At 39.7% G+C, this 14255-nt stretch overlaps 1 protein-coding gene across 2 annotated transcripts in view; it reads right to left on the reverse strand.

Annotated features, from left to right (window-relative positions):
• Positions 1 to 11327, reverse strand: part of CDK7 (cyclin dependent kinase 7) — a 42414-nt gene extending 31087 nt beyond the window's left edge. The window contains exons 1-3 of one of the 2 annotated variants that reach the window (XM_014855326.3): positions 11057 to 11327; positions 10650 to 10709; positions 395 to 428 (exon numbers count right to left, since the gene is read on the reverse strand). In XM_014855326.3, coding sequence (XP_014710812.1) covers positions 395 to 428; positions 10650 to 10709; positions 11057 to 11122 — 160 coding nt within the window. In that variant the 5' untranslated portion in view covers positions 11123 to 11327. The remainder of the gene's footprint in view (positions 1 to 394; positions 429 to 10649; positions 10710 to 11056) is intronic. The other variant, XM_070519550.1, reaches the window with a different exon arrangement.
• Between the last annotated feature and the right edge of the window lie 2928 nt (positions 11328 to 14255).

Raw genomic sequence — 14255 nt, forward strand, 5'->3', positions numbered from 1 at the left:
GGAAGAAGGGATTAAGAAATCTTTTCCTCCATACACCTAATTCCATAGCAAGCCTTGTGTACTTCCATAAAGGCATATCTTGAATTTTCAAAGTAATTAGAAGCTCAGAAAAAGAAGAAACAACAGCCTGTAACAATACCTAAAACAGTAGTGAAGACAGCAAGACAAGCCACTAACCTTGCTGCCTTCCATTGACTTAGGTGACTTGAATGTTCCTCTGAACGCTCAAATGGTAGAAATCACAGATATCCTGTCTCTATCCCGAGTCTATCTTTACTATTCTGGGACCCTGCAATAACTCTATCCAGAACCACTGTTAACTCTAATACTTTGCTCATTTCCTCAATGAGGATAAAAACCTTTCTTGTTCTGTGAGATTACAAGAAATACATACCATCTTTAGCTTCTGATCTATGTCCAAGTTTGATCTGATAGAGGAAAAAAAAAAACCAAACACATTAAATATGTATTAAAAAATTTAGACAATGCATAATATATAAACTCTTCAGAAAGTTAGCCACAGGGGCCAGCCCCGCGGCCGAGTGGTTAAATTCATGCACTCCACTTCAGCGGCCCAGGGTTTCACCAGTTCAAATCCTGGGCATGGACATGGCACCATTCATCAGGCCATGCTGTGGCAGCATCCCACATGCCACAACTAGAAGGACTCACAACTAGAAATACACAACTATGTACCGGGGGCTATGGGGAGAAAAAAGAAAAATAAAATCTTAAAAAAAGTTAGCCACAGCAAAAACATGTAGTAACTCACATGGAGCTGGAATTAGAAGGCAAGAGGGGAGTGACAATCATGAATCAGAAAGGCAAAATTATCAATATAAGACAGCATTAAGTACCTACCATTCCTTGTCCCTTAAGTTTCTAAACTGCACATTCAAGTAATGGAATTAAGAAAACAAATATCTCCTTTATCTTTGCAAGCTTAAATGTGGAAAAAAAATAACTGAGGGAAAACTGGCTAATAAACAAAAACATAACTTCAAATTAGCCTATCTGGAAGGAAATATGTAACATATAAACATAAATCGACATGTTTTTTGTTTTGGTGAGGAAGACAGGTCCTGAGCTAACATCTGCCCCAATCTCCCTCTATTTTGAATTTGGGATACAGCCACAGCATTGCTTGATGAGCTGATGAGCAGTGTGTAGGTCCACACCCGGGATGGAAAACCGCACACCCGGGGCTGCCAAAGCAGAGAGTGTAAACTTAACCACTACACCACAGGGCCGGCCCCTAAAGTGACACATTTAATATGCCCAATAGTATGCTCTTAGGAACCAATTTTCCAAAAAGCAAAATTACAAATTGTGATAAAACAGTTAAACTGTTGTCACTGTGAAAAAGCATAACAAATTGCATTAACAGGTTCAGTCTTACACAAAACAGATTACTAAGTTAAAGAACATTCTCTTACTCACTACTTTATACAATGATTAAATATAATCAAGAATTTTAAAAAAAAAAGATTACTTCTGGAAAAAACACAGCTATTCTACCTTTAAAAATATCTCCCACCTACATACTACAAACAGAACTTTTTATTTAAAGGTAGGCTATTTATTATAGTGCCAAAAAATGTAAGGCACTTAGGAATAAATTTAACAAGAGATGTACAAAGCTTTCCAAGAAGAAAATTTAAAAACACTACTAAAACATGCTTAAAAATGAGACCAAAATAAACAGCTATCATGTTCACGGATAGGAAGACTCAATATCATATATGTGTCAGTTCTCTTCAAATTCAACGCAACTAAATCTAAAGCTCAACAGCATTTTTCAGACACTCACAAATCAATTGTAAATTTTATGTGGAAAAGTAAGGAGCTAAGAATAGACAATTGAAAAAAATATTACTCAGAACAGACAATTTAAAAAACTATTACATTTTCTAAAAATAATAAAAAAGCAGATTACTTTCACGAAGCCATCTACTTCATCACCCAGATTCAACGATTATCAATATTTTGCCACATTTATTTCATTCATTCATCCTCTCCTTTTTGATAGCTAAAATATTTTAAAACAAATACCAGACTTCATGTCATTTCATCCCTATACAATACTTAAGTAAGCATCTCTAACACATGGACATTTTCTTATGTAACCATAATGCCATTTTCATACCTAACAGAATTAATAATAATGCCATAATGGCATGCAATACCTAGTCCATATTCAAATTCTCCTGCTCTTTTCAAATTCCCAATTGGCTGACAGAGTAGCCAAGACAATTTTGAAGAAGAAAAACAGGTATGTAGCACTTATCAGATTTCAAGACTTTTTATAAGGCAACAGTAATTAAAGATATTGTAGTATTTGGGTAGGGATTGAAAAAATCAACCAATGTTAAAGAATAGTGTGCCAGAGAATGCCCACCACGTGCCAAGTGCAGTGCTGAGCTCTGAGAATACGGTGATGACCAAAAACAGGTTCCTTAGAGTGATGTCAGCATAATGGTGGAGTGAACTTCCCCAGTAATCACCCCCCTCCAACACACAACAAAAAGGACATTCGTGCTCCAACAGAGGACATCCAAATATAACACAAAAAACGTTGGAGAAACCCACGCAGTCATACGACGGCAGGCAGACAGGCTGGAGTCCCCATCGGAGGAGGTGGAACAGGGTAAGAGAAAACTTCACTCCCTCTCCTAAAGACTGCAATCCAGGACCACGAGATGCCTCCGAGAGGGAAGGAACAGGGGAGGGGATGTTCATTCTCGGGAACATCAAGGATCCCCGGTGGGCCCTTACAGCCTAGAGGGAAGCCCTCTACTGGCATGAAAGCTTTCACAGGAGGTGACCTTATCAAGCCAACACCCCAGGAGAGCAGACAGTGAGAGCAGAGCAGGAAAAACCCAAGGGCACACAGGAGAAAGTCCCACTCCCCCCACCAGCCCAGAGAAGCTCCAGTGGCTCTAGTGCTTGGGATCTTGGCTGAAGGCAGAGGGCTCAGAATGCAAGGCTCTTTACCCCACCCAGTGGCAAAAGGCAGTAACTGCAACCAAATAACACCAGGATGTGAAAACTCAGAGCCACTCCCTCTAGGAATATTAAACATTATATTAGAGCTCCAAATCAGAGAGAAAATGACAAGTACCAGAAATCAGTCCTGAGAACACAGAAATATGTAATCTAAACGACAGAGAATTCAAAATAGCTATCATCAAAAAACTCAACGAGTTAAAAGAGAAGGTAGAGAAACAATTCAAGGAGTTGAGGAGCTACTTCACAAAACAGATTGAAACTATAAAGAAGAATCAATCAGTACTACTAGAGATGAAACATAGAATTGAAGAAATAAAACAAAATAAGGATTCTCTGAATGCTCAAGCGGACATCATAGAGGAGCATATCAGCATAATCAAAGATAGACATGTTGAAATGCTCCAGATAGAGGAGGAGAGAGGACTAAGACTAAAAGGAAATGAAGAAAGTCTCTGAGAATTATCCAACTCAAACAGGAAATGCAACATAAGAATTATAGGTATTGAAGAAGGAGAAGAGAAGGAGAATGGAGCAGAAGGCTTGTTCAAAGAAATAATAGCAGAGAACTTCCCAAACCTGGGGAAGGAGATGGAAATCTATGCAGAAGAGGCTGCCAGATCGCCTAAATATGTCAATGTAAAAAGACCTACTGCAAGGCAGATAGCAGTGAAACTGACAAAAGTGAATGACAAGAAAGATACTAAGCACAACAAGGCAGAACAAGAGAACCTACACAGGAACTCACATCAGGCTTTCAGCAGATTTCTCTGCAGAAACTTTACAGGCTGGAGAGACTGGAATGACCTACTCAATTGTTTCAAGGACAAAAACTTTCAGCCAAGAATACTCTATCCAGCGAAAATATCCTTCAGATATGATGGAGAAATAAGAACTTTCCCAGATAAACATAAGCTAAGGGAATATGTAGCCACAAGACACCCCCCCCACACACAAGAAATCCTCAAGAAGGCCCTCATACCTAAAAAAAAGAGAGGGCAAAGGGGTTACAAAGCACAGAGTAAGGAGATAAATAAGTAGACAGAACTAGAGCAGGACAGCAAATACTCAACTATGTCATTAAAGACAAAGGGAAGGAAAACACCAAAAACAAAGATAATCTTGTCATTTTAATCACAAAATCATAACACAAGATGGAATAACGTGGGAAAAACAACTTAGGTGGGGAAGAGGAAAGGGACTGAACAGTTTAGTTTAAGGTACTAAGAGGCCATCAGAAAAGAAACTATCTTATCTACAGGATTTTGAATACAAACCTCATGGCAACCACTAAACAAAAATGCAGAACATAGACACAAATAATAAATAAGGAGAAAACATAGAAACACAACATAAAAAACTACATAACTCAACTGGTAGACCAAAATACACAGGACAAGAAACAAAAAAAATGCAGGACGGGAAAACGAGTGATAAAATGGCAGCATTAAGCCCTCATATATCGATAATCACCCTAAATGTAAATGGACTGAATTCTCCAAGAAAAAGACACAGAGTGGCAAGATGGATTAAAGAACAAGACCAAACAATATGCTGCCTCCAGGAAACACATCTCAGCTCCAGTGACAAACAGGCTCACAGTGAAGAGATGGAAGACGATACTTCAAGCTAATGGCAAACAAAAGAAAGCAAGTCTTGCCATACTTATTTCAGAGAAAGTAAACTTCAAGATAAGACTGGTAAAGACAGATAAAGAGGGACAGTTTATAATGCAAAGAGGGGCAGTTTATAATGATCAAAGGCACATTCCATCAAGAAGAAATAACACTTATAAATATCTATGCACACAACACAGGAGCACCAAAGTACAAAAAGAAACTATTAACAAACCTAAAAGAAGATATTAATAATAACACAACAATAGTAGGAGATCTCAACAATCTACTCACATCAATGGATAGATCATCCAGACAGAAAATCAACAAGGAAACAGTGGAATTAAATGAAAAGCTAGACCAGTTGGACTTAATAGTTATATATTGAACACTCCATCCAAAAACAGCAGAATACACATTCTTCTCAAGTGTGCATGGAACATTCTGAAGGATAGACCATATGTTGGGAAACAAGCACATCCTCAATAAACTTAAGAAGACTGAAATAAGAACAAGCATGTTTTCTGACCTCAATGCTATAAAGCTAGAAATTAATTACAAGAAAAAAGCTGAGAAACGGACAAAGATGTGGAGACTAAACAACATGCTATTGAACAACCAATGGATCATTCAAGAAATTAAAGGAGAAAAAAAAAATATCTGGAGACAAATGAAAGTGAAAACATACCATACCAGCTCATATGGGATGCAGCAAAAGCAGTATGAGGAAGGAAATTCATGGGCCGGCCTGGTGGCGCAGTGGTTAAGTTTACACGTTCCACTTTCCGGCGGCCCGGGGTTCACCGGTTCAGATCCCGGGTGCGGACACGGCACCGACTGGCAAAAGCCATGCTGTGGTAAGCATCCCACATATAAAGTAGAGGAAGATGGGCATGGATGTTAGCTCAGGACCAGTCTTCCTCAACAAAGAGAGGAGGATTGGTGGTGGTTAGCTCAGGGCTGATCTTCCTCAAAAAAAAAAAAAAAAAAAAAGGAAAGAAATTCATTGCAATACAGGCTCACCTTAACAAGAAAAAGCCAAATAAGCAATCTCAAACTACACATAACTGAATTAGAAAAGGAAGAACAAAGCCCAAAGTCAGCAGAAGGAAAGAAATACTAAAAATCAGAGCAGAAATAAATGCTATTCAAACAAAAAAGGCAGTAGAAAGGATCAATGAAACAAAGAGCTGGTTCTTTGAGAAGATAAATAAAATTGACAAACCCCGAGCTAGACTTACAAAGAAAAAAAGAGAGACAGCTTAAACAAATAAAATTAGAAATGAAAGAGGAGAAATAACAATGGATGGCACAGAAATACAACAGATTACAACAGAATACTATGAAAAACTATATGCCAACAAAATGGACAATCTAGAGGAAATGGGTAAATTCTTAGACTCTTCCAACCTCCCAGGCTGAATCAAGAAGACATAGAAAATCTGAATAGACCAATCACAAGTAAAGAGACTGAAACAGTAGTCAAAAGCATCTCAAAGAATCAAAGCCCAGGACCCTTTCCTGGGGAATTCTACAAAACTTTCAGAGAGGATTTAATACCTATCCTTCTCAAGCTATTCCAAAAAATTAGGGAAGATGGAACACTTTCTAACACATTCTATGAGGACAACATCACTCTGATACCAAAGCCTGACAAGGACAACACAAAAAGGGAAAACTACCGGCCAATATCGCTGATGAACATACATGCAAAAATCCTCAACAAAATATTGGCAACCTGAATACAGCAAGAGACCAAAAAGATCAGACATCCTGATCAAGGGGGATTTATTCCAGGGACACAGGAATGGTTCAATATCTCCAAATAAATCAATGTGATACACCACATTAACAAAATGAGGAATGAAACCACATGATCATCTCAAGAGATGCAGAGAAAGCATTTGAAAAGATCCAACAGCCATTTATGATAAAAACTCTTAACAAAATGGGGATAGGAGGAAATTACATAATAAAGGCCATATATGACAAACCCACAGCCAACATCATACTCAATGGGAAAAAATTGAATGCCATCCCTCTAAGAACAGAGTTAAGACAAAGATGCCCACTATGACCACTCTTATGCAACATAGTACTCGAGGTTTTGGCCAGAGCAATTAGGCAAGAGAAAGGAATAAAAGGAATCCAAATAGGGGGTGAAGAATTGAAACACTCACTGTTTGTAGATGACATGATCTTATATACAGAAAACCCTAAAGAATCCATTGGAAAACTATTAGAAACAATCAACAACCACATAAAGTTGCAGGGTACAAAACCGACTTACAAAAATCAGTTGCATTGCTGTACTCTAATAACAAACTCACAGAAAGAGAACTCAAGAATACAATTCCATTTACAAATCGCAACAAAAAGAATAAAGTAGCTAGGAATAAATTTAACTGAGGAGGTGAAGGACTTATGAAAACTATAAGACATTATTGAAAGAAATAGAAAATGACATGAAGAGATGGAAAGAGATTCCATGCACGTGGATTGGGAGAATAAACATAGTTAAAATGTCCATACTAGCCGAAGCAATCTACAGATCCAATGCAATCTGAATCAGAATCCCAATGACATTCTTCACAGAAATAGACCAAGAATCTTAGAATTCATATGGGGCAACCAAAGACCATGAATTGCTAAAGAAATACTGAGAAAAAAGAACAAAGCTGGGGGCATCACAAGCCCTGACTTCAAAATATATCACAAAGCCACAGTGATCAAAACAGCATGGTACTGGTACAAAAACAGACACACAGATCAACAGAACAGAACTGAAAGCTCAGAAATAAAACCACACATACACGGACAGCTAATCTTTGACATAGGTGCAAAGAACATACAATGGAGAAAAGACAGTCTCTTCAATAAATGCAGTTGGGAAAGCTGGGCAGTCACATGCAAAACAATGAGAGTAGACCATTATCTCAGGCCATACACAAAAATAAACTCAAAATGGATCAAAGACTTGAAGATAAGTCCTGAAACCATAAAACTCCTGAAAGATAATAGAGGTAGTACACTCTTTGACATTGAACTTAAAAGGATCTTTTTGAATACCAAGTCTTCTCAGACAAGGGAAACAAAAGAAAAACAAGTGGGACTTCATCAGACTAAAGAGCTTCTGCAAAGCAAAGGAAACTAGGATCAAAACAAAAAGACAACCCACCAATTGGGAGAAAATATTTGCAAATCATATATCCAATAAGGGGTTAATCTCCCTAATATATAAGGAACTCACACAACTGAACAACAAAAACACAAACAGCCTGATGGAAAAATGGGCAGAGGATACGAACAGATATTTTTCCAAGGAAGATATACAGATGGCCAATAAACACATGAAAAGATGTTCAACATCACCAATCATCATTTTAAATTTTTAGAAGAAAATATAGTAGAATTCTTTATAACCTGGAGGTAGGGAAGCACAGAAAAAAGGAAACTCATAAAGGGAAAAAAACAGATAAATTCAACCAGGTTAAAATTAAAAATTTCTGTGCCTCAAAAGATACCATAAATAAACTTAAAGCTGGGGTCAGCCCAGTGGCTCAGCAGTTAAGTGCGCATGTTCTGCTTGGGCAGCCCAGGGTTCGCTGGTTTGGATCCCGGGTGCGGACATGGCACCGCTTGGCAAGCCATGCTGTGGTAGGCGTCCCACATATAAAGTAGAGGAAGATGGGCACAGATGTTAGCTCAGGGCCAGTCTTCCTCAGCAAAAAGAGGAGGATAGGCAGCAGATGTTAGCTCAGGGCTAATCTTCCTCAAAAAATAAATAAATAAATAAAATAAAAGCCTAGTGAAAGACTGGGAGATGATATCTTCAATGCATATTTCTAACAAAGGCTCAATACCCAGAATATATAAAGAATTACATGAAATCCTTAGGAAAAAAAATTTATAAGCAACCTAACAGAAAAATAGGTAGGAGAAAGTCTAAAAAGCCAATAAATCTAAGAAAAGATGACCAATCCCACTGGCAATAGAGAAGTATTAACTGAAACAACAACCAGAGACTGTAAAACAATCTAATTGACAAATGTTGTAAAGTCTGACAATACAAGGATGGTGAGGATGTAGCAAGAGGTTAGATGGGTCCAACCATTTTGGAGAGCAATCTGGCACTATCTGGTGAGGCCGATGCTGTGTATTCTCTAGGTAGCAATAATTCATATTTGGTCTCAACTACAGATACACTTTTTCTAAAGAAACTCATATGTGTATAGGAATGTCTGTAGAAGGACTATATTGGGGGAAACACGGGGAAAAAACCAGCCTAAGTGTTTACCAACAAGAGTTTGGTTAGACAAATTTTAGTGCAGTCATATAATGGAATCTAATTATCAGTGAGCATGAATAAATTAGATCTACATGTATCAATGTGGAAGATTTCAGAAATGATGTTGATTCAGAAAAACAAGTTGCATAAAAATGTTTTATATATATATATATCTGAAGTTTAAAAGTATGGAATACTATATATTGTTGAGATACATATATTTGAGACAAATACTGAAAAATGAGAAACGCTCCAAAAGGCCACCAATAAGAATTGGTTAAATAAACTGGAAAACATAAATTCAGTATGATCTCTTTAAAAGGATGAGGTAGATCAATGATATTTTAAAAGTCCAAGACACAAGAGGTGAAAGAATACAGAATAGTTTGTTATTCCTTTTTGGTAAAATTAAACATAAATGTTAATAAATGAACAGGAGCAGAAATTAGGTGAGTTGGGAGGGGAAGGTGCACAAGCACCAAATCCTCAATGTTTATAGTGGGAAACACAGATAACGTCTAAAACTGCGGGGGGGGGGGGGTAGTGGGGACCACTCAAGAAATAATGATATAAGCATATTACTCAACGAAATGGAGGTAAATACCAGAGGAAAGAGTTTTATAGGAGTTGAAAGTGATTGTTCCAAGGAGTGAAAAGCAGGGGTAGAAGAGTCAGGCATGTTAAAAAGCCTTGGCCTCTTGACTTTTAAAACCACAAAGACGTATTATTTGAAATAAAAATTAAATGTAAAAGAAGATTCCACCATGAGTGACCTTAAAGTGTCAAAGTCTATCACAGAGAAACCGGATGGATTCTAAATCATAATTAATATTAAAAGCAAGCAAACAAAAAACTCACGAGGACTTTCAGACAACTACAGAGCTCAACAGGCCAACAGCTTGAAGAGATCCTATCAGTCAGTCGAGTCATAAATTATTAATGAGTGTCCACAAAGGTACTAGCCACAGTCCTAAGTAAACAGATAATAAACTCATAGATAGGAAGATTCCAGATTTTGATAAATGCTATGAAGATAATAAAGAAATATGGCACAGAACCCTAGGAAGAGAGGGAGGCACACCTGTTTTAGTTAGAGTGACCAGCTAAGGCCTCTCTGTGGAGGAGACAATTGCGTGAGATCTAAATGATAAAGGAGTCAACCACCCCAAGTTTTAGAGGAACTATATACTACCGAGAAAGCAAAGCAAATGCAGTGATCCTAGGACTGGAACGAATTTAATGAGCTCAAGGGACAGAAAGATTAGCGTGGCTAGAATACAGTGAACCAGGGGTAGAATCAAAAAAACTTAGATAAAGGGTCAGGAGTTGTAAAACCCTTAACCAAGGGAGTAGCTGGATTATAGAACATAAAGGAAAACAAGGCCACGAGAGAAGTCAGAAAAAGTAAGAAAGCTGACAATGGCAGGACTAACTGTGGAGAGAAAAAGAGGCAGCCAGGTTAAGCGATTAGGGAGACAGGCTTCCAAGGAGGTAGGGATTTCGAAGGAGAGACAGATTCAAAGTAGCAACAGGAACAGGAAGGTGGAGGTTACCTACCCCACCAACAGGCCCGGAGGAGTGAGAAAAACAGCCTCTTTTTGAGAGGGTTAGTGATGTCAGCAGTCTGGGGAAACAGCACTCAAGCTGGCAGCAGGACCCCTGGACTAAATCCTAGCTTCAGCTCACACATACAGACATCTTCAAAAAGCCTCCAGGAAAAACAACAAACTGCAACTCACTTTCTTAATGGCGACAATTTGGTTGGTGTTCTTGTCTCTGGCCTTGTAAACCGTGGCAAACTAGAGAAAAACACAGGAATAACGTCAGGTCTGTGGTAGTGTTTGTGTTTGCCTTTTTACCCTTTTAAATTTGGGGGAAGCAAAGACCCGGGATTCTGGGGGCCGACTCGCGGCGGCCTGAAGCGGGGGGTTGGGGGGGGCAATCCACGTCCCGCTGCAGTCTGTTCCTCAGAACCGGGGGGCCGCTCAGGGGCTCACCGTCGGGCTAGCAGGGGGCCTCGGCGGCCTCGCCCAGAGAGAGCGAGCACCAAGGCCAGTCCTGTGGCTTCCACGAGAAACCTGCCAGGGCGTCAGGCGGCAAGGCACTCTCTGCTCAGGTCCCTCCGATCCGCGCCCGAGAGCCCTACCTGTCCCTCCCCGAGGAAGTCTAGTTTTTCGTAACGCTTTGCTCGCGACTTCACGTCCACAGCCATCGGTCGCGCGAACCCCGACTCTAGCTGAAAGGGGTGAGCTCCGAAGACGACAGGAATTTAAAGGAGCCTTAAAGCCCTCTACAGCCACTTCCGTTCACCGGGCTCCGACGCTTTATTAGCTCCGCCCCCACTTCCGGGATGGGCGTGGGTGATAGGAAGCTGTGCGAGGCCGGGCTCCCTGGTTCGCTGCTCTACTCCCCGCCCTGTCACGTGGTCGCCTGTGGCTGCCGGAAGCAGTTTATTTATTACGTGGTGACTGTCTGTGACACTGTGTTACTGCTTTAATTTGGACAGTTTCTTCACTACCGGGGACAGGTCAGCATTTTAATACGATGTTCTGAGTTCGGAATTTAATAGGTGTGTATGAGTGCGCAAGGCTTGGCCTTGTCCCTGATCTCGCTTTCTGGTTCTTGCTCAAGGGCGTCCTGTCGCCACGGTTCCTGTGAACGCCTAGCCTCACAGTCTCAGATTACTTAGACGAGTGCCCAGTTCTTAAGGGCTGGTCGAGGGGCATTCTTCGCGCAATCCCTTTGTGAAGAAGCATGTCCTGGGAAACAAAATCCAAGTCAACTGAAGAATTTTGTGCTGTGAAACGGACTTCTGGTCATCACTTTTCTACTCTGTAAAATGGAAATAATAAAACTACATCATAGGTGGTTGTGAGGATTAAATGAGACATGCAGAAAGTTTAGACAAAGTGCCCAATTAAGTGTTAAATGTGATCAGTACCAAGCTTTGATTCTCATAAATTTTCATACAAAGCAAAAATTAAAGACATTGATTTTTTCGGCAAATATATATTGTTTACTGTGTGCCAGGCTGTGTCGTACGTAGACTCTGAGAAATCAGCAGGGAAAAAGACAAACATCCCTGCCTTCCAATGGGAGGAGAAAACAAGTAAAAGATATTTTGATACATAGAGATAAGTGCTATAGAGATAATAAAGCGGGGAAAGGGTATAGAGATAGTAGGGTTTGCACTTTTGAATAGTGTGGTACAAGAAAGACATCACTGAAAAGCCACTGCAGTTTTGAGCAGACAAGTGATACGATCTGACTTAATGTTTTAAAAGGTTCACTCTGGCTGTAGTGAGAGACTAACCTATACACTTAGAGGGGCAAGGAGAAACAAGAAGCCCTGTTAGAGAATTATTGCAATAATCCAGATGGCTAGATTAGGTGGTACTAGTTTGGCTTCTAGCCAATAGGATTTGCTGACAGTCTGGCAATGGGTTATGGGGGAAAAACAGGATAATTCCAAGGTTTTAACCTCTACAGCATTTGATTTTTCTAAGAATTGAGAATCCTGATTTTCAGAGGTTATGTTGAAGGCAGCAGAATACCAAGACTCATAATTTGATAAAAGTAAAAAAGGTTGAGTGCTTGCTCTGGATCTAGATGCCTGCATTTGAATACTAGCCCCACAAATATTCACTCACAAATGTCTAACTTGGGCAAATTATTTAACCTTTCTGTTCCTAGTTTCCTTGTCTGTAATAGGCCCAACTCATAGTGTTGCTGCAAGGCTTAAATGACTTCACACTTCAAAAACCCTTAAAATAGTATCAGTGCTCATTTTATGTTAGCCATTACATAACTATTTGATCACCTTCCAGCTCTTTGTCACTACTTGGGTCTTTATTGAGCTCTGATGTGTTCCTGGGCAAAATTCTCATACGCTGCAGAAAACACACCATTTTTACCACTTATATCTCTTAATTGTGGCAAGTCATACCCAAGGATACATGGTGTCACATGATTTAGGTCAAAATTCCTCTGAAAGACATCACTGTAACAAGTAATCTAACCTCACTTGTAGTAGAAATAAGCTAAACAGTGAGCTCAACTTGATGGTACACCTGTGAGGCTTGAGGTTCCTAAGTGTGTCATGGCATATGAACTGATAATCACTCCATTATGCCATGCTGCCAACAAGTAAATTCCTATTTGGGGACATTTTATATAGGGTAACAAAGGCAGTATTTAGGTGATATTCTGGGTTCATTAGGTCACTGTAAATATAAAATACCATTCAGCATCTGTATAGAATTTTACAGTTTACAAAGCACTTTCACACATTGGTAGTAGCCAGCTTCCGAGACGGCCCCAATGATTCTTGCCTTCTAGTATTAATGCACTTGTGTAGTCTCCTCCCACAATGAAACAGGCTGTTATGTGTGACCAATCAAATATGCAAGAAGTGAGTGTGTGCAACTTGAGTTTAGACCATAAATGGCATTGCTGCTTCCACCTTGCATGCTTATATCATTTGCTCTGGGGGGAAGTTAGCCATCGTGTCATGAATTAACTCAGGCAGCCCTATGGAGAGGAAGTGAGGCCTGCTGACAACAGCCAACATCGACTTGCCAGCCACGTGAGCAAGCCACCTCGGAAGTAGATTGTCCAGACCCCATCAAGCCTTCGGATAACTGCAGCTCCAGGTGGCACCTGATTGTAACCTCATGTGAGACACTGAGCAGAACTGCCCGGCCAAGCTGCTCCAAATTCCTGACCCAGAGAAACCATGAGCTACTAAGTGATTATTGATGTTTGTAGTCACTAAGTTTTGGAGTGATTCATTACCCAGTAATGGACAATACACTAATTTGGTCCTGCCTATCACATTGTAGAGTGCTGGAGAGGAAATCCGAAACTTGGACAAATGAAGCAATTTGCTGTTGGTTACATGCATTTAAGTGCTTAACTTCTAAATGAAAATACAGGTTATTTACTCTAAGCCTAGCCAGAACTCTTTCTATGACACAATCCTCCTTGGGGGCTCATCCTATGACAGCAATTCCCAGTGACACGCCTTTTTGCCATAGCTGTACTCAGAGATTCTGTAACAGTGATATATTTTTTCCTTGTGACTTTCATGGCAGCAGCTGTAATAAGGTGGCCTACAAGCAGTTCCAGTACTGGGGTTTCTACCTGCTGGCCCACCGTCTTACTCAAGCCAGTCTTAATTACTTGAACCCACTCTGTTTCTGAAAGCCAAAAAAATGCCCTGGGCCTCCTTTTACTGAAATGAGAATGCTAAGGAGAAAAAAGGGAATAGTGCCAGTCTTTAAGAAAATTTCTCAAATAAATTTCTTAAAAAATTTTTTAAAAATCATAAATCATGTATTTTTCAT

The sequence above is a fragment of the Equus asinus genome, chromosome 10 (assembly GCF_041296235.1).
Source record: "Equus asinus isolate D_3611 breed Donkey chromosome 10, EquAss-T2T_v2, whole genome shotgun sequence".
In the NCBI taxonomy this organism is placed as follows: Eukaryota; Metazoa; Chordata; class Mammalia; order Perissodactyla; family Equidae; genus Equus; species Equus asinus.